This window comes from Gadus chalcogrammus, chromosome 12 (assembly GCF_026213295.1).
Source record: "Gadus chalcogrammus isolate NIFS_2021 chromosome 12, NIFS_Gcha_1.0, whole genome shotgun sequence".
In the NCBI taxonomy this organism is placed as follows: Eukaryota; Metazoa; Chordata; class Actinopteri; order Gadiformes; family Gadidae; genus Gadus; species Gadus chalcogrammus.
Genome location: NC_079423.1, coordinates 1,594,438 through 1,618,800, shown reverse-complemented (window position 1 = coordinate 1,618,800; position 24,363 = coordinate 1,594,438). Strand labels below are relative to the sequence as shown.

At 41.6% G+C, this 24,363-nt stretch overlaps 1 protein-coding gene and 1 long non-coding RNA gene across 8 annotated transcripts; both read left to right on the top strand.

Annotated features, from left to right (window-relative positions):
• Window positions 1-253: 253 nt before the first annotated feature.
• On the top strand, window positions 254-7,709 carry LOC130393729 (uncharacterized). Its single transcript, XR_008897137.1, has 3 exons — window positions 254-3,677; window positions 4,289-4,523; window positions 6,079-7,709. It is a non-coding gene; the product is annotated as an uncharacterized LOC130393729 (long non-coding RNA).
• A 6,241-nt stretch (window positions 7,710-13,950) lies between these two features.
• On the top strand, window positions 13,951-20,975 carry ak4 (adenylate kinase 4). Of its 7 annotated transcripts, none has more exons than XM_056604440.1 (7): window positions 13,956-14,203; window positions 14,294-14,458; window positions 15,280-15,399; window positions 16,824-16,924; window positions 18,614-18,732; window positions 18,893-18,959; window positions 19,155-20,974. In XM_056604440.1, the coding sequence occupies exons 2-7, from the start codon at window positions 14,317-14,319 to the stop codon at window positions 19,233-19,235; spliced, it is 630 nt and encodes a 209-aa protein (XP_056460415.1). In that variant the 5' UTR covers window positions 13,956-14,203; window positions 14,294-14,316; the 3' UTR covers window positions 19,236-20,974. The 7 variants fall into 7 exon arrangements, with proteins under 7 accessions (XP_056460417.1, XP_056460415.1, XP_056460416.1 ...); XM_056604438.1 differs by having other exon boundaries at window positions 13,960-14,203; window positions 16,824-16,996; window positions 18,902-18,959; XM_056604437.1 differs by having other exon boundaries at window positions 13,960-14,203; window positions 16,824-16,996.
• The last annotated feature ends 3,388 nt before the right edge of the window (window positions 20,976-24,363 follow it).

The window sequence follows — 24,363 nt, the reverse complement described above, 5'->3', positions numbered from 1 at the left end:
AACATCTGCCATTGATGTCAGGCTTGCGGATGTTTTTAGCGCTTAACTCCTTTTGGATTGACTAGCTGTCGTGTAGTTGTCAATATTAACGCGTGCTAAGGAAATTCAAACGGAAACTAGTAGCTTTTCCCACAAACAATTGCTTTTCGTTGTAGTACTTCGGGGAGGACGCAGTCATCTGCCCTTCCTGGCAATGAACACCCCCCTCTTCCCGAAAGCAGCGCGTTTGCCTTCCTTGCAACAAGGCCGCTGATTGGTCTGATCGGCCGCCTGTCACTTGCCCGGGGTTAACCCTTTGGTTGCCTAGTCTAGAGCGCAGTGCTGTCAGGCATATTGCAGGTGCTTCCTATCTAGGCTGTAGTTCGATTTTTCTTGTGAGACGTGAATCATGAGATCACGATCAGGCCCACACTATCTTTCCAGGCTTCCAGTTATGTGCTCGTGACCCAACCGCCAGTGCTCCGGACCAATCAGCATCAGAAACTACGTGATCCACATGATAGACATATCGACCAATTATTTGGCAAGATTTTTGTGTTCCTACCATTTTCCAGAACGTTTCAACATCCACTGTCAAGTTATGACCGAGGTATGAGTTACAAAATTGCTTGCAAGCTTACAATAATTCAAATTATCATATCTCTTTGACACAGGAAGATCTACTGAAACTTGATACAAATAAGCGCCATACACATTTCAGTTTTGTTTCATTAGGTTTAGTCAATACAATTTCTATATTTTACAGATGTGCGCATCTATAATAATTCTAGTAAATAATTTAAACAGTAAAACGAAAAAAATGAAAACAAAATCATGATATTTACAACAATACAACTGGAGAAAGATGTTCGAAGATTTAATAGGACCTAACCCTAACTCTGACCCAGTAGCCTCCAAATTGATTCGTTCACCACTACAACAATCTCACAGGTGTATGTGTTTTGTCTCACTTTACTTACGTGCCAAGGTTATTGTAGCCCTTTTAGCAGTTTAGATATAATCTATTAACTCTTGGAATGTTATTTTCAGCAAAAACCTGAGCCAGAGACCAAGTGAGAGAGGTACATTTCTTCATTGATTATCCCCTTCAGGAATGTAACAGGGGAAAACGTATCTAATATACAATTATAATATAGGTAACGCCACCTAACAATCCAAAGAAAGAAATATATATATACACATATATATATACATATACATGTTATACATCTCATTATTAACTAGGCTTAGTTTAACCTCAGCTGTTTCAAATTGATATTGACTTCCTCATTCTAACTCATTAATAATATGCAAATCAGTCTAATTATATTAAATTTGTATTTCATAGCTTTCAAATTGACATCCTCACAAGATTTGATTTGTCCTATCCGAACCAGGATGGTACGTTTCTCCAGACTTCCGGTGTTCCCCAGCAGTCTGAGCTATACCTCCCCCCATAGACCAAATTGTGCAATATTCTTGGAGTCATGAGGGTGGCTGGAATGAAGGCTAGGAAATGTTATTTACAATGCTAAGAGTGTCTATGACTTATCTTAATATACATATGAAGATACATAGATACAGAGACAGACAAGTGTTGGATTCATTTATTGAAAACCTATGCAGAAAACCTATGCAATATGAAATCTGATACTTTCATGTGGCCATGATTTTATTTGTACATCAGCATGCATAACATCTCTCCATGAGACAGAATACGGTAGCAAGATAAATCTTTTTTTTTACCTCAACTGATTTCTTAACCATATGCTACGTTTTATGGTAAACAATACATTGCAATATGCTAAGGCCTTTCATCAAGACATCATCCTTACTAAATTGGAGTCTGGATGTCCTTTGCTTCCAATGATCCAGTGTCAAGGTGGCCACCATCATTCAGTTATCACAGTACTGTACCTTCCATGGGCACAGCATCAGCACTGTGATAACTGAACCAGGGCAGCCTGGCAAATCTGGCCGTCCACCGACTCTCCACCACACTCCACACTGTCAATCACCGGCAGAACTGTGTCACCCTATTCTGCGTCCAATATCTTTCCATCTTTCCTTTCCCCCTAATGAGTCACAATTGAAGTAGGCTTACATGACTATTTGGTATCTGCTACCAAAAATACCAGACTGATATGTTAATGTGAAATGACATCAAATATTAACAGGGTTCTATGTTTATAAATAATTCCCATATTTAGATATATAAACTTCCACCATGGCTGCGGAACAGACTGCACTATGAACAATGCTGGAATTGTAAATGTTAAGAAGTTATTGTTAGCTAATAATAAATAATATAAAAATAAATAAATAATAAACATTTTACTAATGGAAATTACTTCACCCTCAAGTATGCAGTTATTGGGAAAGCAGGGTGTGTCATAGAAGATAATCCCAATAATTGATCATGGGTTACATCATATCGGATCATGAGCTCATTCCATATACTAAATCTGCACACATTGTGCAATTGTACAATCAGAGATACTATGTTTAATGTTGAATAATATTGTCAAGTTATGTCGCAGCCATTTTTGTTTACTCAAGTTGTATCTGATGTAATGTGGGAGTAGCTCATTATAGCTTATTTTCCTTGTTTGTAGAAGGCAGATTATTCATACTAACCACAAGGACGAGTGACGTCAGACTTGTTGTGATACTTTTCAGGACTCCGCCCAACCAAGCAGTCCAGTCTCATCGCGCGTCGACTCCTCCCCGCCTTTTCATGTAAACAACTCCATTAGCTGTCTCAGACAAAACAGACGAGTCACTTGCAAAAAACGTTAAATGTAACCTATTATTACGAGCAAGACATATATGGTTAGATTCAAAATAACATAGCCTAATCTTCGCGGTCATTCCCGTAACAAAAATCCTACATTGCACGATTGCCAGTTTTTTAATTACCGAGAATGCCCTGTAGTGATAGCGAGACAAGACATTACCCTACAGCCCAATCGAGGGAGCATAATCATATAGTCTACATGCACAAAAGACTCATAAGAAAGAACCATATAATAAGCATGCGTGTCACTGCTAGTTACCTATTATTATCAACCAAAAGTTGGGAAAACAAAAACGTTGAATCCAAATTGTCGCTGCAATAGACGCTGAGGTTTTAAAGGACGTAGGCCTACGTTAAAACCAATTTAAACGCCTCATCCAATGCAATCTTATCGTATCAAATGTTATTGTGCAGCCATACGTTAACGCCCCGAGTTATACACACCCCCTTCTAGGTAAAAACAAACAAATGTCACGTTGTGCAATGGTCCCAAAAAATATCAATGCGTAGGCCTATTCAATTCCTTTGCGTAGCTAACAAGTGGGGAATAAAGATCGACTCTTCTTACCTCTAAATATCCTTCTTAATTCCCTTGTTTACATTAATATTTTTAATGACGCAGCAAGAACATACGGAGCAACGTGATTGTCGCCATTTTTTGTTGTTATTGAAATATCTTCAGCCATGTGACAAACCACATCTATTTTTTTTTCTCCAAGCTTCCGGGTCTGGATGCGATTATTATTATAATATATATAATTAGTTATCTAAAATGGTTTAATCCTCCAAGTTGTTCGGGTCGCTGGTGGACGCTGGTAGGTTTTGCCTGACCGGAGACAGCAGGCTGTGCGCAGTATTTGACAGCTTTGGGACACTGCCGACGCTGTACGGCTTTCAACAAGTAGGCTATGCATGGTCCGCAAATGTTACGTAGAGAACAAGGACTTGCTCTTGTGTTTTGCGAAATTTGGCCACTGTTTGCGATTTGGCGCCGCACATTATAAAAAAAACACGCAAAATCAATCACTGAGGTCCGTGTTTCCTACATATATTATATTAAACATTATTCATATAGGCTATTATTTGTCACGCTATTAAGAGCCACATACCCTTTAGGCAGCGCTCAATGGAGTTATGAAATTAAGTCTCTCTCGCTCTTTCTCTCGCTCTCTCTCTTTCTTCCCCTTTATCTCCATTCCTCTTTCCTTCTGTCTCTGCAGAGACTATATGTTGTTTGTTTGTTGTTGTGTTGACAGTAATGAAGTCAGTTAGATTTTGTCAGGTGTACCTATCCATCTTTGCTCATTACATCAGTTTTTTCTTAAATGCTGTTGTCCAGCATCCAGTATTTACCATTGTTGGATGTATCTATTTGCATCCACATTTCCATTTTTTGGAGTATCTGGTAATGTTCACACATGGATAGTGAAAGTGTTGGCAGCAGTCTGTGCACTTGATCATTTTGCCAAAGCTTGGCTTTTTGCAGTACAGACATTTGATCTCTTCTGCCAGGTCAGGGTCTTTGCAGCGGCCGACAAGTTCTGGGAGGAGGTGGTCCATGAAGAAAGATTCAGCCTTGGGAAGAGTTTCTTGTAGAAAGGGCTCATCTCTCCGTAGCCGGCAAATGATGCTGCTTGTCTTCGTCCACACCATGAAGTCACACATGTCCATTTGAGAAACATACATTTGTAACTGGATCTGTGAGTAATATGGGTGGGTGGGTCGCAGGTCATACCGTCAAAACCTGGTAAGTTGAGAGTGAAATTCATGGACATTTCAGTAAGTGTTTTTATGGTTTGTGATGCAATGAAAAACAAAGCGATTTTTCAGTAAAATGACATTTTATTGCAACTGTGTCAGGGAGAACTTAAAAGCAATACGGCATCTACATTGATATCAGTTCACTCCGAAGCAGGCTTTTGCCCCCTGGCTGCGCGCGCACCTAGTATTGTTTGTACACAAGAAACCCGTCTCCCAGGCTATATCTGTCTCTCAAGCTATCGATGTATAGGCCTATCTGTAGAAGGCCTATCCTAACCTATGCATGTCTACCTGGATGTCGGTCTGGCACTATTTTATAATCTTCTTAGCATTGTCTTCCTTCATATATTAATATTGTCTGGCGTCATATTCTCTTCTCTGACTTCCTGATCCGCCGACTTTCTTAAAGGCCTCCACACACCGGCGCCGCAGCGTCGCGTCAAAAAGTCTGCCCCCATTATTCCGGGTGTACCAGCACACACCAGCGCCGACTAGCCGCGCGGCAGCATTCCGCGCCGCGCCGCCCAACTACTCTTCGAGACAATGTTCTATTCCCGAGCGTCGCCGCCCCTGAAAAAGCGCTTTGTAAAAGCTGGTTTGTACATCCCGGGTCCCGTAGGCACCTCCATATCTACCCCTCACCACTGGATGTCGCCCTCTTTCGTTTGTGATAAACAATTACGAGAATGGACGATGAGAGACTGGTCGTCGAGGTGGAAAAATATGTCGAATTGTATGACCAAAGTTCCCGTCATTACAAAGACAACTCCAAAAAGGTCATTGCCTGGCGAGCCATAGCTCTGGAGATTGGATCTTCAGGTGAGAAATCAACAATGGTGGACTAAGTACCCAAACCATTAACCATAAAGGCCTCCACACACCGGCGCCGCAGCGCAGCGTCGCGTATTTTACGCGCGTCAAAAGCACGCCCCTAGCACCAACAGGAGGCGGCGCGACGGCCGCGCTGCAGTATAAAATCAGGAAGTCACCTGTCAATCAACCGCAGCAAAGACACGAAACGCAATGGTTGAGTAGCCTATTGTAGCCTAGTTTATTTATTTTCCATCTTTTTGGCTGAATAATTGGAAAAATGTAGGCTAATCTGCGCAGTGAAAGTATGTTTTCAAGCATCAGATCAACTTAGTTTGTTGGGCACTTTATCGTTTTATTTACTGTCATTTCTTATTTATTTTATATTTTGCAATTATTCATCTACTGCATCAACAATCTCAATAACTGCAGGACCTTCTATTAAGCCTTTTTAGTATATAGTGCAGTCACCTTTTAAGGCCAATTGTTATTGTGTGTATTTATTGTATTGAGCTCCTGGATGGCTTTATTGATCCCCATTGGGACCAATACAGTATCTATCTATCTATCTATCTATCTATCTATCTATCTATCTATCTATCTATCTATCTATCTATCCATCTATCTATCCTTAACATAGCCACACATTTATAAATGTATGCGGCCAGTAGTTATCCATTTTAATTGAGCAAGCTCTTTTACATTTTATTGAGTTTTTTTTATTTCAACAGAACAAATAACTGTTGCCAGACAGAGGGGGGCTGCCCTTCTTCTCCTGCAAGGAGCAAGGAGAAGACGAAGGGTTTGGGTGCACCCCATCAATGAACGGAGACAAGAACAGGGGGTATGCCACAATCTGGTCCAGGAGCTCCGTGCAGATCCTGAGAGGCACGCCAATATTTCAATTCGCTACTAAGTGTGCAATGGCAGAACCATATGGTGCAGCCTATATGATGACCTATAATCTAGTTATTATCCCTCTCTGGTATACTCTTTTGCATATATATACTTTTTTTTTATCCCTCGGGATTAATACAGTGATGTTATTGCTGTGCTGGATTCAGTAGCCAGTGTATTTTATTTGAGTGCTCGAGACACTTAATGTTATTTTTCCCTAAATCCAGAGAGACAGTTAATACATGATCTGATACCAGAGAGACAGTTAATACATGACAATGCATTTTTGAGCTTTGCCTGTGTTTCCTTTTACTTATCTATTTTATTGTATGAGAATGTTTCTATGTGAAGCACTTTGAGTCTGCTTCATGTATTAAAAGTGCTACATGAATGAAGTTGCCTTGCCTTAAATAAAAATATATATATTAGGCCTACAAGTAATCTGGTTTCTACCTACATGGTGTGATTATATGTGACTTGATTTCGTCTATTTCCCATTATGGTTAATGGTTTGGGTACTTACACACACCGGCGCCGCAGCGCAGCGTCGCGTATTTTACGCGCGTCAAAAGCACGCCTCTAGCACCAACAGGAGGCGGCGCGGCGACTTTCCGTCTCGTAAACGGTCGTTGCCATTTGAAACGGTCGATTTGAAACGGTCGATGCCATTTCCGAACATTTCCGATTGCGTCCGCTCTCCGATCTTGAATTGATTAGCCGCGTTGCCCAATCAGCGTTGAGCTTGACCCGACGTCACTGGCAGAGAGTAGTGAGCTTGGACAGAAGCATACGGCCGACATCTTTCTTTATTCTGTGTGGAAATAGTAACATAGTTACGCCATTAAATGCTTTTATGGAAACATTTGACAATATGAGAATGTTTCTATGTGAAGCACTTTGAGTCTGCTTCATGTATTAAAAGTGCTATATGAATGAAGTTGCCTTGCCTTAAATAAAAAAAAAAATATTACAAGTAATCTGGTTTCTACCTACATGGTGTGATTATATGTGACTTGATTTCGTCTATTTCCCATTATGGTTAATGGTTTGGGTACTTAGTCCACCATTGTTGATTTCTCACCTGAAGATCCAATCTCCAGAGCTATGGCTCGCCAGGCAATGACCTTTTTGGAGTTGTCTTTGTAATGACGGGAACTTTGGTCATACAATTCGACGTATTTTTCCACCTCGACGACCAGTCTCTCATCGTCCATTCTCGTAATTGTTTATCACAAACGAAAGAGGGCGACATCCAGTGGTGAGGGGTAGATATGGAGGTGCCTACGGGACCCGGGATGTACAAACCAGCTTTTACAAAGCGCTTTTTCAGGGCGGCGACGCTCGGGAATAGAACATCGTCTCGAAGAGTAGTTGGGCGGCGCGGCGCGGAACGCTGCCGCGCGGCTAGTCGGCGCCGGTGTGTGCTAGTACACCCGGAATAATGGGGGCAGACTTTTTGACGCGACGCTGCGGCGCCGGTGTGTGGAGGCCTTTAGCCGTTTCTCAATTCGCGTACTTGTGCGTGCTCGTGTGCTCGTGGACTCGTGAAACGTCATCAGTCGTTGCCCGAGCACTGTTCCAATTCGAAGCACGCATCAAGCGAGTACTGTCGTAAAACCCGGAAGTGTTCTGGATGCGTGCTCGATATCGCCGTTTCACCGAGCATGCATCGGAGGTGGCTCGTGTGTGCTTGCTCCCGCTATACATCCCAGGATGCATTTCGCACTCGCAGCAGTACGAGGGCGGACAATATGGAGAAGACGCACAAGTTACAACTGTAGCTTAAGTTACTCTTAACTTATATATATATTTATATAATATATAATATATAGGCCTAATATAATAATAATAATATATAAATATATATATGTAAGGTCGTGTGTGTGTATAGCTTATACACATGACAGGACACTCATATCTTTTCAATTGTTATTCATTCAGAATATTTACATACTATTTGAAAATGAAAGAGGCTGGGATTTTGTTTTATATCATTTGTTTATATTGTTCAGTAGTATATGCCTAAATGAGGCCGTAGCACAGTTAGCGGACGAGCAGAGGTGGTGACGTCATCGAGTCCGCTGCTGTTCCAATTGCAGGTACGTACTCGCGTGCTCGCAAGTATGTGCTTGAAGTACAGACTTGCCAAGTACGTGCTAGCAAGTCATCGAGTCCGTAGTACGCGTGCTACGAATTGAGAAACGGCCATTGTCTCGAAGAGTAGTTGGGCGGCGCGGAACGCTGCCGCGCGGCTAGTCGGCGCCGGTGTGTGCTAGTAGCCTACACCCGGAATAATGGGGGCAGACTTTTTGACGCGACGCTGCGGCGCCGGTGTGTGGAGGCCTTTATTTTCTTTGTATCTGTACCACATTGGTCATTTTAATGTCGAATAACGTTTAAATGCTCTTACACACTTGATTACATGGCTCATTTACTCCGGTCACCAATCTATGCATTGTACGGTCTTGCTGTGCGTGCAATGCCATGTAAAAGTTGTGTTGTTTGTTTTGGAAATAGCCAATTTCATGACACAATGGCCGTTTCTCAATTCGCGTACTTGTGCGTGCTCGTGTGCTCGTGGACTCGTGAAACGTCATCAGTCGTTGCCCGAGCACTGTTCCAATTCGAAGCACGCATCAAGCGAGTACTGTCGTAAAACCCGGAAGTGTTCTTGATGCGTGCTCGATCTCGCCGTTTCACCGAGCATGCATCGGAGGTGGCTCGTGGCTGTTTCCCAAAGTGAAGGCTGCAGCCTTGCTAGGACGCGTCCTTGCTAGTCGCGTCCTATGGAGATGAGACTAGAGTGCTAGCTCGAGTGCTTCCTAGCGTTTGTAACGTCTGACTTTGGGAACGACTTGGTAGTGTGGAAGCGCTTCCGCTTCCGCTTTTTAATACTGCGTGTCCGCTTGTAAACTCATGTGCGCTTATGAATAAAACATGGCAGCAATCAAGCTGATCGATATTTATTTGACTTTTGTCTGTTATGAATGCGGTCATGTCTCCTTCGCATGGAGCCTCTTTGGGGAAGTCACAAAAGCTTTGTGGTTGATCGAATTGTCTTTATTAAAAGGAAAATCCATTCAATTTTTATAAAACTAAGTGAAATTGTCTGAGAACTTATTTCATGCATCACATTTACAGTACGGTTGATTACTATTATGCAGGGGGAAAAAGACAAAGAAAGAGATGATAAACGTGTATTTATTTGGATATATGATCTGATTCATTCATTCATATATGCCTACAATCTACCAGTGCTTTGAACACATAAGTATATCATATAAAATACAATTATATACGTTCATTAAAAATTACAAACATTGCAAATGATCGGTTGTGCATTAATTTTACAACATTGGATAGTGGCACTATCCCTTCCACCGGCAAACAAATGGGCCTCCGTTTGCTGGGCTGACCCTAAAAAAAACGTAAAACATAAATAGGTATACATAAATAATGTAATCTTGTGAGCGAGTAAATTGACATTGGTGACAGTGGTGTTTAACACCAGCTACGTCCATGCAAAATATAGCAACGTATCATTAAGTTGCAAAAACGTTTGAAAAGTGGCACAGGTCTTTAGGCTTGATTATTTGCATTAACATGATGAATCTATAAAAAGCAATACGGCACAAAATATTTCTGAAAACTAATATAACTTAACACTTCGTTTGAACGTGTACTTCTCTGCCATTTTCAAGAACCCGCCCAGTGAACGCAGAGGATTGTGGGCAGTTTTGGCTCGTCTAAGATGCAGCGATGCATCCTTGAAAAATCTCGGAATTCTCAAAAACGAAGGACCCGAAAAGGGGGCGTATTTCGAGTGTCCTCAACATTGGAACAGTGCTTGTCGGCGTTCGATGACGTAGCGTCCTTAAAAGGGCGGCCGTTGAGCATGCTTCCTTGACATTGGGAAACAGCCCGTGTGTGCTTGCAGTCGCTATAAATCCCAGGATGCATTTCGCACTCGCAGCAGTACGATGGCGGACAATATGGAGAAGATGCACAACTGTAGCTTAAGTTACTCTTAACTTATATATATATTTATATAATATGATAATAATAATAATAATAATACAAGATAATATATAAATATATATATATAAAGTCGTGTGTGTATAGCCTCATACACAAGGGCGTAACCACGCATTCTTTGGGGGGGTCGTGTCCCCCCCAATGTTGAGAAAATACTAACCTGTCCCCCCCAATATACAGCAGGATAAAATGTAAAATATATGTTCTCTTTTTATGAACCCTGTCAATGGATCGATCTCTTGTTATGCAGTGATGTTGCTAGGTACGCGTCCTGCGTCCCTGAAGCATTAAAATCTGAAAGGACGCACTAAACTCACTATCCATGCGTCCCGGGGACGCATCTCATTTTCCCCATGAAAAACGATACATTGTGAACATTAAACAACTCGTGTTTAATCACAGTAACTGGCCAAAGAAACCTTCTTGTGAGCAGATCGGACAAGCGCTGTTTCAACCCTCTGCGCATCTACTCGGCGCAGACGTGATCCCCTGTACAAGGTATCGCGACATGCTAATTTAGCCGCTACCAAAACAACTAGCTCGTCACCGCTGATTTCATTTCAACAATTAAAAATACGAACTTCATAGTAAAAAAAAAACACGTTTCTACTGCTCGATGCTGTGCTCATTCGTGTCGAATGAGCAAATCAAACAGGATTTTTTTGCAATCCTTCTGATTATTTGCATTAACATGATGAATCTATAAAAAGCAATACGGCACAAAATATTTCTGAAAACTAATATAACTTAACACTTCGTTTGAACGTGTACTTCTCTGCCATTTTCAAGAACCCGCCCAGTGAACGCAGAGGATTGTGGGCAGTTTTGGCTCGTCTAAGATGCAGCGATGCATCCTTGAAAAATCTCGGAATTCTCAAAAACGAAGGACCCGAAAAGGGGGCGTATTTCGAGTGTCCTCAACATTGGAACAGTGCTTGTCGGCGTTCGATGACGTAGCGTCCTTAAAAGGGCGGCCGTTGAGCATGCTTCCTTGACATTGGGAAACAGCCCGTGTGTGCTTGCAGTCGCTATAAATCCCAGGATGCATTTCGCACTCGCAGCAGTACGATGGCGGACAATATGGAGAAGATGCACAACTGTAGCTTAAGTTACTCTTAACTTATATATATATTTATATAATATGATAATAATAATAATAATACAAGATAATATATAAATATATATATATAAAGTCGTGTGTGTATAGCCTCATACACAAGGGCGTAACCACGCATTCTTTGGGGGGGTCGTGTCCCCCCCAATGTTGAGAAAATACTAACCTGTCCCCCCCAATATACAGCAGGATAAAATGTAAAATATATGTTCTCTTTTTATGAACCCTGTCAATGGATCGATCTCTTGTTATGCAGTGATGTTGCTAGGTACGCGTCCTGCGTCCCTGAAGCATTAAAATCTGAAAGGACGCACTAAACTCACTATCCATGCGTCCCGGGGACGCATCTCATTTTCCCCATGAAAAACGATACATTGTGAACATTAAACAACTCGTGTTTAATCACAGTAACTGGCCAAAGAAACCTTCTTGTGAGCAGATCGGACAAGCGCTGTTTCAACCCTCTGCGCATCTACTCGGCGCAGACGTGATCCCCTGTACAAGGTATCGCGACATGCTAATTTAGCCGCTACCAAAACAACTAGCTCGTCACCGCTGATTTCATTTCAACAATTAAAAATACGAACTTCATAGTAAAAAAACCCCACGTTTCTACTGCTCGATGCTGTGCTCATTCGTGTCGAATGAGCAAATCAAACAGGATTTTTTTGCAATCCTTCTGATTGAATGTATGTACATTTATGACAAAATCGTGAGGACTAGGCTTGTGACACACACACACACACACACACACACACACACACACACACACACACACACACACACACACACACACACACACACACACACACACACACACACACACACACACACACACACAAATGTGGCGCTCGCGCGGTAATAGCTCTTGGCTTCACCTAGTGATCATTATGTGCAAATGCACAGCCTCTCATTAAAATGACTTAGGGGTCATTTGACCCCTCTTGCGGCGCTAGGAGTAAGTAAAAATGGCCCGGCGTTTCTAGTGTTAAACATGAACGGTTGAGTACTCCAGCTCTAACCATATCATACCACCATCAAGGAGTTTAACACTATTAATTTAATTTAAGAAATAGAATAATAATAAAAAAGAAACACATTTTTTAAACTGGGGAGTCGGGACCCATTGAATTTCTCAGGGACCCACCCAACTCGCCACCTGTGGGTCCCGGGGACTCACTACATTGAAAACCTATCAACATCACTGATGATCACTGAATAAATGTCTCATTTATTTTCAATTTATTTCCGTTTGTTGAGTGTGTGAATCCCCCCTCCTAATTGTACACTTGTGCGATTTAGTTTGAAACCACCTCGCGACTTTCTGCGTTGTCATGGTTACCCCACACTCTTTCTTCAGTGAGAGCCAAGAAAGTAAAGTTGAGTAATGGAGGATTTGAGGTTACCTAAAAAGCAGAAGAAACTGGACCAACAGCCAAGCATACGCAGTTTTTTTCAGACAGTAAGTAACTTGACAGGCATGTTGAAAGCAGTGGCCAGACAGGGACATGCTCTGGACATGCAGGTGATAAGGTGAGAATTTTGAATATGAGACTAGACAGCCTTACAACATTGTTTATAACCTGGGCCTACATGTCAGCAATACATAAAAGTAGCCTACTTCTAATACAAGCAGAATATATAGACCAAAATGATCACGAAGGTCAGCCACTGTTCTTCTGATAACATAATGACATGTGGTCATGGGTATGTGGTATTTTTCCATTGGAAGCTATCCTTTTTGCTACAGTACTACTGGAGGAGCATAATTGTAATTGGTAGGTGTGTTTAAGGTCAGTAAGCAGCTAACCAAAACAAAGTGTGTGTGTATGTGTGTGTGTGTGTGTGGGGGGGGGGGGGGGGGGGGGGGGCGGGGCAGACATTACATTATTACACTATTCCTTTAGTTGTGAATTCAAATGGTCAATGTAGTCCTCGAAACTATGTTCTAAATGTCCACATTTTCATATATAAATATAGAATTGTAGGCAATGCACTTAACAAATAATAATAAAAAATTGGACCCCCCCAATGTCTAAACCATGGTTACGCCCTTGCTCATACGCATGACAGGACACGCATATCTTTTCAATTTTTATTCATTCAGAATGTTTACATACTATTTGAAAATGAAAGAGGCTGGGATTTTGTTTTATATCATTTGTTTATATTGTTCAGTAGTATATGCCTAAATGAGGCCGTAGCACAGTTAACGGTCGAGCAGAGGTGGTGACGTCATCAAGTCCGCTGCTGTTCCAATTGCAGGTACGTACTCGCGTGCTCGCAAGTCTGTGCCCGAAGTACGGACTTGCCAAGTACGTGCTTGCAAGTCATCGAGTCCGTAGTACGCGTGCTAGGAATTGAGAAACGGCCAATCACGAAGTCGAACGGGAACTTATAAGTGCTCCGAGACCGGAAACGACGCCACAACTTGACGTTGCAACTCGGAAGGCTGGTGTCCGAGGCATCTGGATCACACATTACACTGGAGAACATTTGTTTACGTAAATGTGAGTCCAGTGGTAGAAAACTACAACAACCACATTACATTGCGCAGTTCTGCTCACAAGTCATTCGCAGTTTTTCAGAGATGTGTCGTATTGGGGCAGAGAAGTAGGGCGTTGTAGAAGCTCCCTCATGCATTCGCAGAGAAAGACGTAGACGATCTGGTTTTCTTTTGAGTGCGGAAAAACGACCAACAGAAGTTTTAGGCTTCATTTTATTCATAGAAACGTGGGATAGCCCACAATAAAAGCCTGTGAAAAAAAGAACTCAGAAAACTCCGATGTGATAGATCTCGATTTGAAAAGGCAATTTGTTTTGGTCCTCTTGTATGCTCTTTAAAGTTTAATGTCTTGTGGCTTAAACAAATCCAAGAATGATATGCTTTGTTCTCTTAGGAAACATCGGCTTTCGAGGGACCATGGCAAAATTATTTCGAACAGCTATCATGGGTCCTCCAGGATCTGGAAAAGGAACTATATCAAAAAGGATTGCGCAAAATTTTGGGCTCCAATACCTATCTAGTGGGCACTTTCTGCGCGAGGGAATAGCAGCTAACACAGGTAGGGAAAGGAGTCGCTGCTGTAATTGTATTGAATTTGCAAAGTGTTCGTCGTCATATCTAGCTTAACACATTTGCACATTTTGGCATTGACGTATTGAGGAAAACGTAGCCTACTTAGTATTAGGCGTTGACAAATAGGCCTACCTAAGTTCTGTTTTAATAGTTGTCTAGAAACCAAACTAGAAACGGTAGCCTATTTTAACTTGCGTGTGGCAAGCTATTTTCACCATGACTTGTTCATTCAAGTGCGTGTTTTCTTTAAGTAAAAACACATGTTACTCATTTCAGCTCCTTGTTGTAGGATAGGACAATTTGAAGAACTACAATAACCTTTACGGCTTTGTAGATAATAACATGGATGGAAAAATGTAGTGTTACATAAGTGTTAATGAAATACCTTGACAAGATGAATGATCCCCATGTTCATGATTGGCCAGATTTGGTGCAGAAAGAAAATCTCATGACTAACCATCTGAGAGGATAATTAACTTTCTAAAATGAGTTAACTTTCAGGGGAAATTCCTGCCAAATATTTAGACAGTTGGCTGGATTTTAATTATGGGATGCATTTTGGATTTGAAATCTGTTTCCATTCATAATATATTCCTAAATTCAGTAGCTTATAATAATGATCCCCCTATAGCTATTACAATTATTCTAATTGCTAAAATAATTTGTCAAACAGTGAAACAATTTATTAAAATGAATCATACAAAATCTCAGATACCACATTGCGAGGTCCTTTTGCAACAAATTATACAATGTAGTCATGAACAAGACAAGGAAACTTACGTGTGTGTGCGCGTGTGTGTCTCCCAGATGCCGGTGTGCTAGTGAAGGGCTATGTTGAGAGAAGCATGCTGGTGCCTGATCATCTCATGTCCAGGCTGATGCTCCCCAGACTGGAGCAGTTGACGGGTCACAGCTGGCTGCTCGACGGTATGAGCTACATGATAGGCTTTCCGCTGTCACATGGCTACATTACACAACAACGACTACAACAACATTGTATGCATTAAGTTGCACTTGTTGACCCCACATGAAATAGTGTGGGGGTGGAGTAGTGGATGAGGGGTGATACCCTGCCAGCACACACACACTGAAGTACTTTTAGTGCCTGGTAAAAAATGCTATCTAAATGCAATTCATAATACTAATTATTAATATCAAATGAATAACAATTTAATAAAAATATTATATTATATTCTACTGCTATTGGTACTTCTAGGAATAGTCGTAGTTCTTGTACCATTCTTCCAATGAAAATAGATACTTATAGTGGTCATGTAGATTGAGTGTGTACATAAACATGTATGACCTGAGGTGACCTGTTAGTACATAGCTTCGTACACTGGAGAACTCAGCATAGCTCTGTAAGCGCCCAGGCAGGCAGAACTAGTATGATGATACACCACCTCCATTTGGAGTCCCAGCTCCGTCCGGGGAGCAGTAAGCTGCGTTATTATTGCTCATTTTAACACTCATGCTCAATGAAAAGTCCAAGCTTGAAAAATAAGTATTACAAAGTTGGGTGGGTTGTTACAATGGGGATAACATCTCCATCCTCCTTCCTAGACCCCTTAGCCCAAAACATATATTTTTTTAATCTCAAAGTGTTCAAATTCAAGATGAAACAAAGTGTTCCCTTGAAGAATCTCAACGGCCAGGGCTCAACGCAAGGCTCTAATATTGCTTGAGACCAAGTTCAAGGTCAAGAGATCAAACCAGATAGAGAAACTGTAGTTACTGTATGGTTCCATTTTTGATTTAAGATTCAATGTTTTTACCATGGGCCAGGTGGGCTGGGCAATCAGACCCAGCTGTACATTAATTAGGCCATATCTGCATTGTTTCACCAAGTCTTCTCTTTAATGGCATCACTGGCTATTTACCCCAAATCTCTGAAAATTTGAAAAGATTGACACTCACCTATGTATGTAGAAATTGATTACTAACTTGTAACCTCTGAAAGTATTTCAAGTTACCTAGTGAAGGAGTCATTCTCGCTGCCAAATTGCAACCATGAAAATGAGAAAAATCAACCCTCACCATGTTAAAGTTAAATTACATGTTCCAAATCAAAGCAGTGACTGGCATAATCTTTCAAATCCTGTGAGTGGACAAGTGATTCAGCGTGTATTTTTGTTGTATGTCCCATGCGGCATAAGGATAATTTTTAATTGTCCATGTTTTTATTAGCCGGTCGTTTGAAACACTGTTTAGGGCCTGGTTGAATGTGTAATGCTACCGTAACACTTTAATTCTTAATGACATAGTCCAGAGATACCTATGTAATTCTTTTTTTGCTGAGCAATAATTGTGCCAACTAGTTTGCTGTCTCCTCTGCCCGGTTCCTTCTGCAGGGTTCCCCAGGACCATCGCCCAGGCCAAGGCTTTGAATGACATCTGCCAGATGGACCTGGTCATCAGCCTCAACATCCCCTTTGAGACGCTACGGGAGAGGGTGAGCGACCGATGGATCCATCCAGCCAGCGGCAGGGTATACAACATGGGCTTCAACCCTCCTCAAGTCCAGGTCTGAAGACAAGTGAACGATTTGACCATAATGAGGTTCCTTTTTGGATAGAGGGAAAGAGTTGATTAAGAATGTTGTGCAACTTTCCAGGAAGTCTGTGTAATTATATTTTGGTTATGATAGATGTTTTTGGTGGGCGGAAGGAGGAGTAGCTAATAAGACAAAATTTGCAAGCACCATTTACCAGGAGAAAAACATGGCAAATGCACCATGGACCCCCATGGATGTATTGGGAGACTCTTCTCTGGTTCAAACCTCGCCCTGTTGCTTCATTGGTTGAGGGTCTATGCAATGTGTTACATTCCTGGACTTCCCCTTTAAGGAGTAAATCCTTCTAATTACGAGTCTATATTGAAATCCAAGGCAAGTCATAGGGCTATGAGTCATGGAAGTTGGAAAATATGATTTTGTCCTCTGTTTTGACAGTTAAACTCTATTTTATTTCTCAAATCATCTGTAAATAACCTGCCAGTAAACCAGCAAATAACCCTCATAATAATATGATGCACTTGGTTAATTCTCATTCCCACAGCAACTGACCTGTAGTAATGCATTGTGCCAGAACGCCATTACAATATAAAAGGTCTAATGTGAACAAAACAGCCACTAGTAAGGTTTTCAGATCAAGTTTCAAGGCATCAAAGGCCACGTTCAAAGGGCTACTACACGGTTGTTTAAGATTCTTTCAAACTATCTAATACCTATGCACAAATATGTGTGACGTACGAGTTCAACAAAATGCCCAGTCTTACTGACATGTTCATGGCACATTATCATTAACATGGTCAGCATTCGAAGCTGGCTATTTAAATTAGGTTAGACTCAAATAATTTCATAATAAAAATAATGTATATCATTTTAAGTGTGTCAGAACAACCTAAATTGTGAGCTGAGCACTTGTTTTGTTCTGACATTGTCCTTGTACGGACTGATAACCCTGATAACAGGGTTATATAGACACCAACCAAGAGTTTAATGTTTTCATTCATTAGGTTCCACATACATTTGCCTGTTAAAGGTGCTGTTGGTAAGATTTAAGAGCTATTATGGATGTAATTAGTTAGAAAATAGCAATCAAGGAAATCTCTTCCCTGAGTGGTTCAGGAAATCGTTCTGGCCTCTCGATGAAATGTGCATGAAGGCAATACTTCTCTATTGTAGAACATAATGAGGGTGGCAGACGATGGAGATTCTTTTTTTTCTGTTTGGTTTCAAGGTCTTTTTGTTTACTCTTTTATAACCCTAAAATCGTATATAATGCTGCGTTAACCATTTGATTTTTGGGGTTTCTTAAACTTTTCTATTTTCAAAATCATGTTGTGCCGTGTCCAAATTCATTGTTTTGTGTTGTGTGATACTGTGTTGTGTTGTCTTGACTTGGATGTACTGTGTCATGGTGTGTGTTGTACTATTTTGTATTGGGTTGTGGTGTGTTGCACAATTTTTTTGTCAGATAGTGTTGTATTATACTGTGCTGTGTTGGATTGTAGTATTTTGTGTGGTTGGGTTGTATCATATTGTGTTGTGTGACGTTGTTCCATGTTCTGATGTGCCATTTTGTACTATGTTACGCTGTGTTACGTTGTGTGGCTCTGATGACTCCTCCACACTGCACAGGGCAGGGATGACGTCACTGGGGAGCCTTTGATCCAGCATGCGGACGACCGGCCTGAGGCCCTGCAGGCTCGTCTCAGGCACTACAAGGATGTGGCCAAGCCTGTCATGAACTTATATAAGTGAGTCAAGGTTGCAACCTCTCCCAGTAGCTACCCAATGATCACAGCTCTCTTGCATCAGTCACTATACAGGACTTCAGTGTCAGATTGTGCCGCCTACACCTATAATAAAAACCCTATTCAACCTGTAATGATGTCTGATATTCCCCAAAATGGTGAGGTGCTTAAGGCAGGAAAAGCGTATTACTCAGCAACGCAGAAGCAGCAAGCAAACCGCTTGGTTCCCTGTAAGTACAATTACAAATTAGCTGTTTGTACATGTTTAATACCATGCACTATCATCGCGCTTCACAGATATACATTAGACACATCACACGTAGGAAGAACCCCCCCTCCACAGTACATTTAATCACCTAAGTCGAGGGAAAATGTTATGCATTTGTTTTATGTGTTGGACTTCTGCTGTGTTTTTTGTCACAAAGGTCCCAAGGCATCCTGTACCAGTTCTCGGGTACAGACACAGACCGCATCTGGCCCTACATCAGCTCTCTTCTCAGCACTAAGATCCCCACCCAGCCCCTGGACACCTGCCAGCCTTCCGCTCAAGCCTGACGAAAAAGTGACGAGGAAGGAAGGGTTACAAAAAGTCCTGGGGTTGGTGCTAGAGGGCAGATAGTTAAGTTTTGCTTTTGCTTTATACTTTTGTTTTCTAAAATGCAGTATCTGAGTTCTCTTCAATCCAGTTCTTACAACAAGGCAGGGGCCATGTGTAAGCATTGCAGGCACCTACTGCGTTTTATGTCGTAATTTGATGCAAGTCATTTTTGTGGAAAAGGGAAAAGGGAAGCCTCTTGCTAATCCACAGACATGATGATGGCTTCTGATGATCAAGTAAAGGGATCAAAAGAATAGATGATCTCTGTTATCCAACGTGTGTTTCAACCGCATGTATTTTACACCAGAATGGAAAAACACGCGAGTTGAAATCCTAATTGAACAAACCAAGATTTATTTATAATTTTCTTTCTCAAAAAGCATGTCATTTATAAATAATGCTCCTTGTGCACAAATATTGAGTTTTCTTCAGTTGAATTGAATCAGAAAACTGATTTACATTACTTTTGATCATGACCAAAGAGAGGCATTACCAAAACTGTTTAATTGTTTATATATTATAGGATTTATCTTTCAATATGAGTAAAATTACTATTTCATTATAGTTAGATAAATAGAATAAAGTAAGTATCATACTGAATACAAACTGGATGTTAAATACAGAATATAGACAATAGCATAACAATATAGTATAGTGCTTTCGCTCTTTTGTTTTACCAAGTTAACTTCAACATTGCTGAGAATAACAATTCATCATGGTGTCATAGAATTACTGATTTTCTGTAACGTATCTTGACCCAAATACGTTTTTAAAGGACTTTAAGTCTTAAAAGGAAATGGCAGTTCTTGGATCGACATGTGATCAGCACATGTACATTTCAGTGATGGAATATTTCCAAATATTTTGCATTAGTCATTGCAGGTTTGCTTCAGTGATTTCTTAACGTACACATATGTGTATTTTAAAGTCTGCACAATGGTATTAGTTGCTAATTTGGATTATGAGGTTCTGAAACTTCTGTATCGCAGCTGTTTGCGAACGTCTCCTGTGTGGGCTGTTTGAATATGAATTTCAATACATTTGTCAAATAATACTAATATTGGTTACTACTACAGATGAGAAATTGTTCCATCATATTTTGAAAAATATGTGTGTTGCAATATAGCATTGCTACAATCATATGTTGACAGTTATCCAAACAAATTATTGGCTTGATTTCCCAGACACAAAATAGGCTATGTTATATAATCTGTCCTTTTTTCAAAGTCTTTCTGCACACTAATCCTTTCTATAATTTCTATATTTTTTTTTAGAAACATTGATATATATGTAGGCCTAATCATAAAATGGTTCGGAATAATGTTGCACTATTTAGTGACATTCAAGATTGATGTCTTTTTTTTACGCACTTTGAAATTGAACGGTTGCATTTCATCTTAATGCTTAAAATGAATGATATGTCTATTAAAGTGTTGCCTTTTTATGGATACAGGGTAAGGACTTTACTTTTCAGTGCTTACAACAGTCAGAGCCGTTGATTGATCTCCCGAGTGAATTGTATAAAGCCGATCAACAAAATTGTTTAATACTTTTGTCTTTCGCCTAGCTCTATCTCTATCTAAACATTTCCAATAAAAGCAAGTGTATGCTGACTCAGTTGGGTTGTGTGTTACCTTAACATTTAAGCTAACATGAAAACACGCACACGCTAACAGACACACACAGTCATACGTAAACAAGCCAAATCAATACACACCAAACAATAAATAAACGGCAGAACTGGTATTTAAGCCAATACATGGATATGGTAAGGAGTATGAAGGCTGGCACCCAAAGGCATAAAGAAGATACTACGCATGCACCTTCCGGATGAAAACTAGTTTCTCATCTGTGTCTGTGTTTGTGTGCATGTGTGTGTGCGTTCTCCTTAATCCTCTGACCCCCCGTGCTCTGCAAATAAACCCTTTGGGTCTTTTGCAATTGAGCCCCCGGGAATCACTCAGGGATTAAACGCAGTTTCCGCTGCTCTGAGTCATAATTACAATGGTGTTAAATCAGGTAAATTCCATTCCCTTCAATCACAATTACACAATTTCTCCCCCTATGATCTGAAACAAGAGCAAGGAAAAACTCAACGAAAAAACCTTTCAGAAAAAAAGGACACCTTGTGGACGTCGGTTGATGACCGGTGTGTGTGTTATAGGCCTATATATTGATGACAAATATAATATTAATTAAGAGTTTAATGATGTTTTGATATTGCAAGGAATTGACACACAACCTCGCTAACAGGTCAGAATATTTTTGTAAGACAAAGCATATTTGTAAAGATATTAAGACTAAATTCATGTAATGTATTCTTATCAGAAAGTTACTAATGCTAATCCCATGTTTCCCTTCCATTCAGTCGGCTCTTATTGAAGAATAAGAGCCTACAAATCCATCCTGTAGGACTCATTTACGAGCGCCTGGGGGCGCCGTTTCCCCTGAGCTTCCAGCAGCACCTAGACAGGTCCATGCACAGCCTCTCTGGCTCTCAGGACCGTCGCCTGACACGGAAGCCTCTGTCAAAATGTCATGAAGGAACGCCGCTGTAGCCCTGGCTTATTTTATTCCACTTTTCCAACATTTTGGAAATTTGCATTCAGTCAACACATCAGGCCAGGGGATCGGTGTACATTTTGACTGACTGCTGCGAATGACAACTCAAAGGTCGGTGTTTTTAAACGCAGCTGTGGTCCAGATAGCATCTCTACCGCGGAAGGAAGCTGGGCTTCGGGGATCATGGTAGAAAGCGCCGGTGAAGGTACGATCGGCGGAATTATGTTATCCCCGCTGTGGAGATCAGGACTTGGTGTTTTTTGTTGAATTCCGCGTTTTACTAAAGAAAAATTTAGTGAAAGCAGCAGTTAGATGATATTAAAACGTCGTAGACCAAAGGTTTGTTACATAATTATCCCCCCCCCCACCCCCCCCAGCGAAATCTGTGTGTGTCAGAGATGCTGAACGAATGAGATGGGTTTCAAACCGAGGTACAAGTCATTTCACCACGCAGGGACACATATTAGCCTACTTGGCGGCTGGCCCAACTTTACGCGAGCTGCGAAATGATTGAATGAAACAGAACGCCGGAGCATCATCCGAGACATCATTCTGTTTCGGTGGGTTCTGTTTATGTTTCTATGTGAGAGGCTGTGATGGGTCTTGGCCATGCGTCTCAAATCTCTATATCGGTCAACACAGCATATATGCGGCTCTATATCTGTTAGAGATTTTGCTGGATTAGGTCTATAGGCCTACTATATTTCTAGTAATTCCTGTTGATGGGTCAAGCGTATCCTACCCATGACCTGGGAAACTCGAATCAATGCTTCGTATTCAGGCCTATTGTAATGAAACACTGCCTCTGTTTAAATTATAACAAAACGATTATTGCCACGCGTTTAGATTTCTGTCTTCCGACAATAGGGATTTCTGTTAAAAGCTGTAACATCTGCCACAAATCTCCCTTGCCTGAGGAGATCTCCCTCATTCCGCTGCCTATCAGCTGGTGGCGATGTCGTGTCTCCTTTGGTCCAATACTGCGCGGCATAGATCCAAGGGTCCGAGGCAGTGCCTGTAGTTTGCAGCAGGCAGTTACCTCGAATTGTTGTGCGACGGAGGAAGGCTCCACCCACTGTACGTTGTTCTGGACAGTGATTGGCGGTAACGGCGAGAGACAACGCCCACCGTGCGTCTTGACCCCCACTTCTATAATATGTCCAATCTGGACTCATAGGCCGAGAGCAACTTGTCCGCACTGTCAACGTCATCACCGCAAGCGTAACGTCACATGATCCAACTAAAACAACACTTGACTTTTGGATCAATGTATTAGATCTTTTTGCACCCGTCTATCTTATTCGATACATTATACAACGGCGAATTTGACTGTTGTTAGTCGAAGAAAACACTGGATTATATCGTCCAGTGCACCCCAACGAAGCTAGTTAAGGTTTAACTATATAGGCCTGCAGTGCTAACGTCTTCTTATATTAACCCCTCGGTGACCAGGAGTTCCTCCTCATACGGGCAGTTAACGGTGATTGATCATTACCAACATCACGCGGCCATTGGACACATTGTCTTGTTGGTGGACAAGCTTCATGAGCTTTCCTTTGAAGTAACCTGGACATATTGACACAACACAGTATGATTATTTTTCTCATACACCAAAAAGGTTGACAGGGCTTTTTTTGGTCCCACGTTCCCGCAACGCAATGACCACGCAGACGCTTCGACGCAGTCGTGAACGTTTATGGTTCTGCGTCTGGTTTTAGTCAGCGGACTAATCTCACAGCCCTTGCTGCTAAGTCGCCTCGACGGAAGGTTAAGGGCTTTTTATGGTTACACGTTCCCCCAACGCAAGGGGGTTACGGACCCCTTACGTCCTTGCGTACCCTCATTGCATCCACCGCAAGGACCGGTCGTGCGCCTCCCAAAATATTGCCCTTAACTTTCCGTCGAGGCGAAGCAGCAGCAAGGGCTGTGAATGGTCTGCTTACTAAAACCCGACGCAGAACCATAAACATTCACGACTGCGTCGAAGCGTCTGCGTGGTCATTGCGTTGAGGGAACGTGGAACCATAAAAAGCGCATTACGATTTTTTGGGGGCGCTTCAGCCGTCAGGCCCTTGCGGTGAACGAAAGGAGGGTCCGCCAGGACAAGGGGTCCGTAACCCCCTTGCGTTGCGTGAACGTGGAACCATAAAGAGCCCTTTTACGCCTTTGCTAGAGTAAACGAGAGAGAGAGAGAGAGAGAGAGAGAGAGAGAGAGAGAGAGAGAGAGAGAGAGAGAGAGAGAGAGAGAGAGAGAGAGAGAGAGAGAGAGAGAGAGAGAGAGAGAGAGAGAGAGAGAGAGAGAGAGAGAGAGAGAGAGAGAGAGCGAGCGAGCGAGAGACTACGCCAGGACAGACACCCGGTAGAATTGTTCTCCCTTTAGAAAGAAGAGGGGGGTTTCTTTGGGATATGTGGTGCCTCCAGTCAATGCATTAACAGTCAGTCGATTTGTTTTTGTCTTCATTTCATCTTCGGTA

Bases quoted from the DNA above. Each gene is read 5' to 3' on its own strand.
- ak4 (XM_056604437.1), top strand. From the start codon at position 14,317: ATGGCAAAATTATTTCGAACAGCTATCATGGGTCCTCCAGGATCTGGA. The intron at 16,997-18,613 runs GTCTGAAGACAA...CACACTGCACAG, and splicing joins TCAACCCTCCTCAAGTCCAG to GGCAGGGATGACGTCACTGG. The intron at 18,960-19,154 runs GTAAGTACAATT...TTTGTCACAAAG, and splicing joins AGCAAACCGCTTGGTTCCCT to GTCCCAAGGCATCCTGTACC.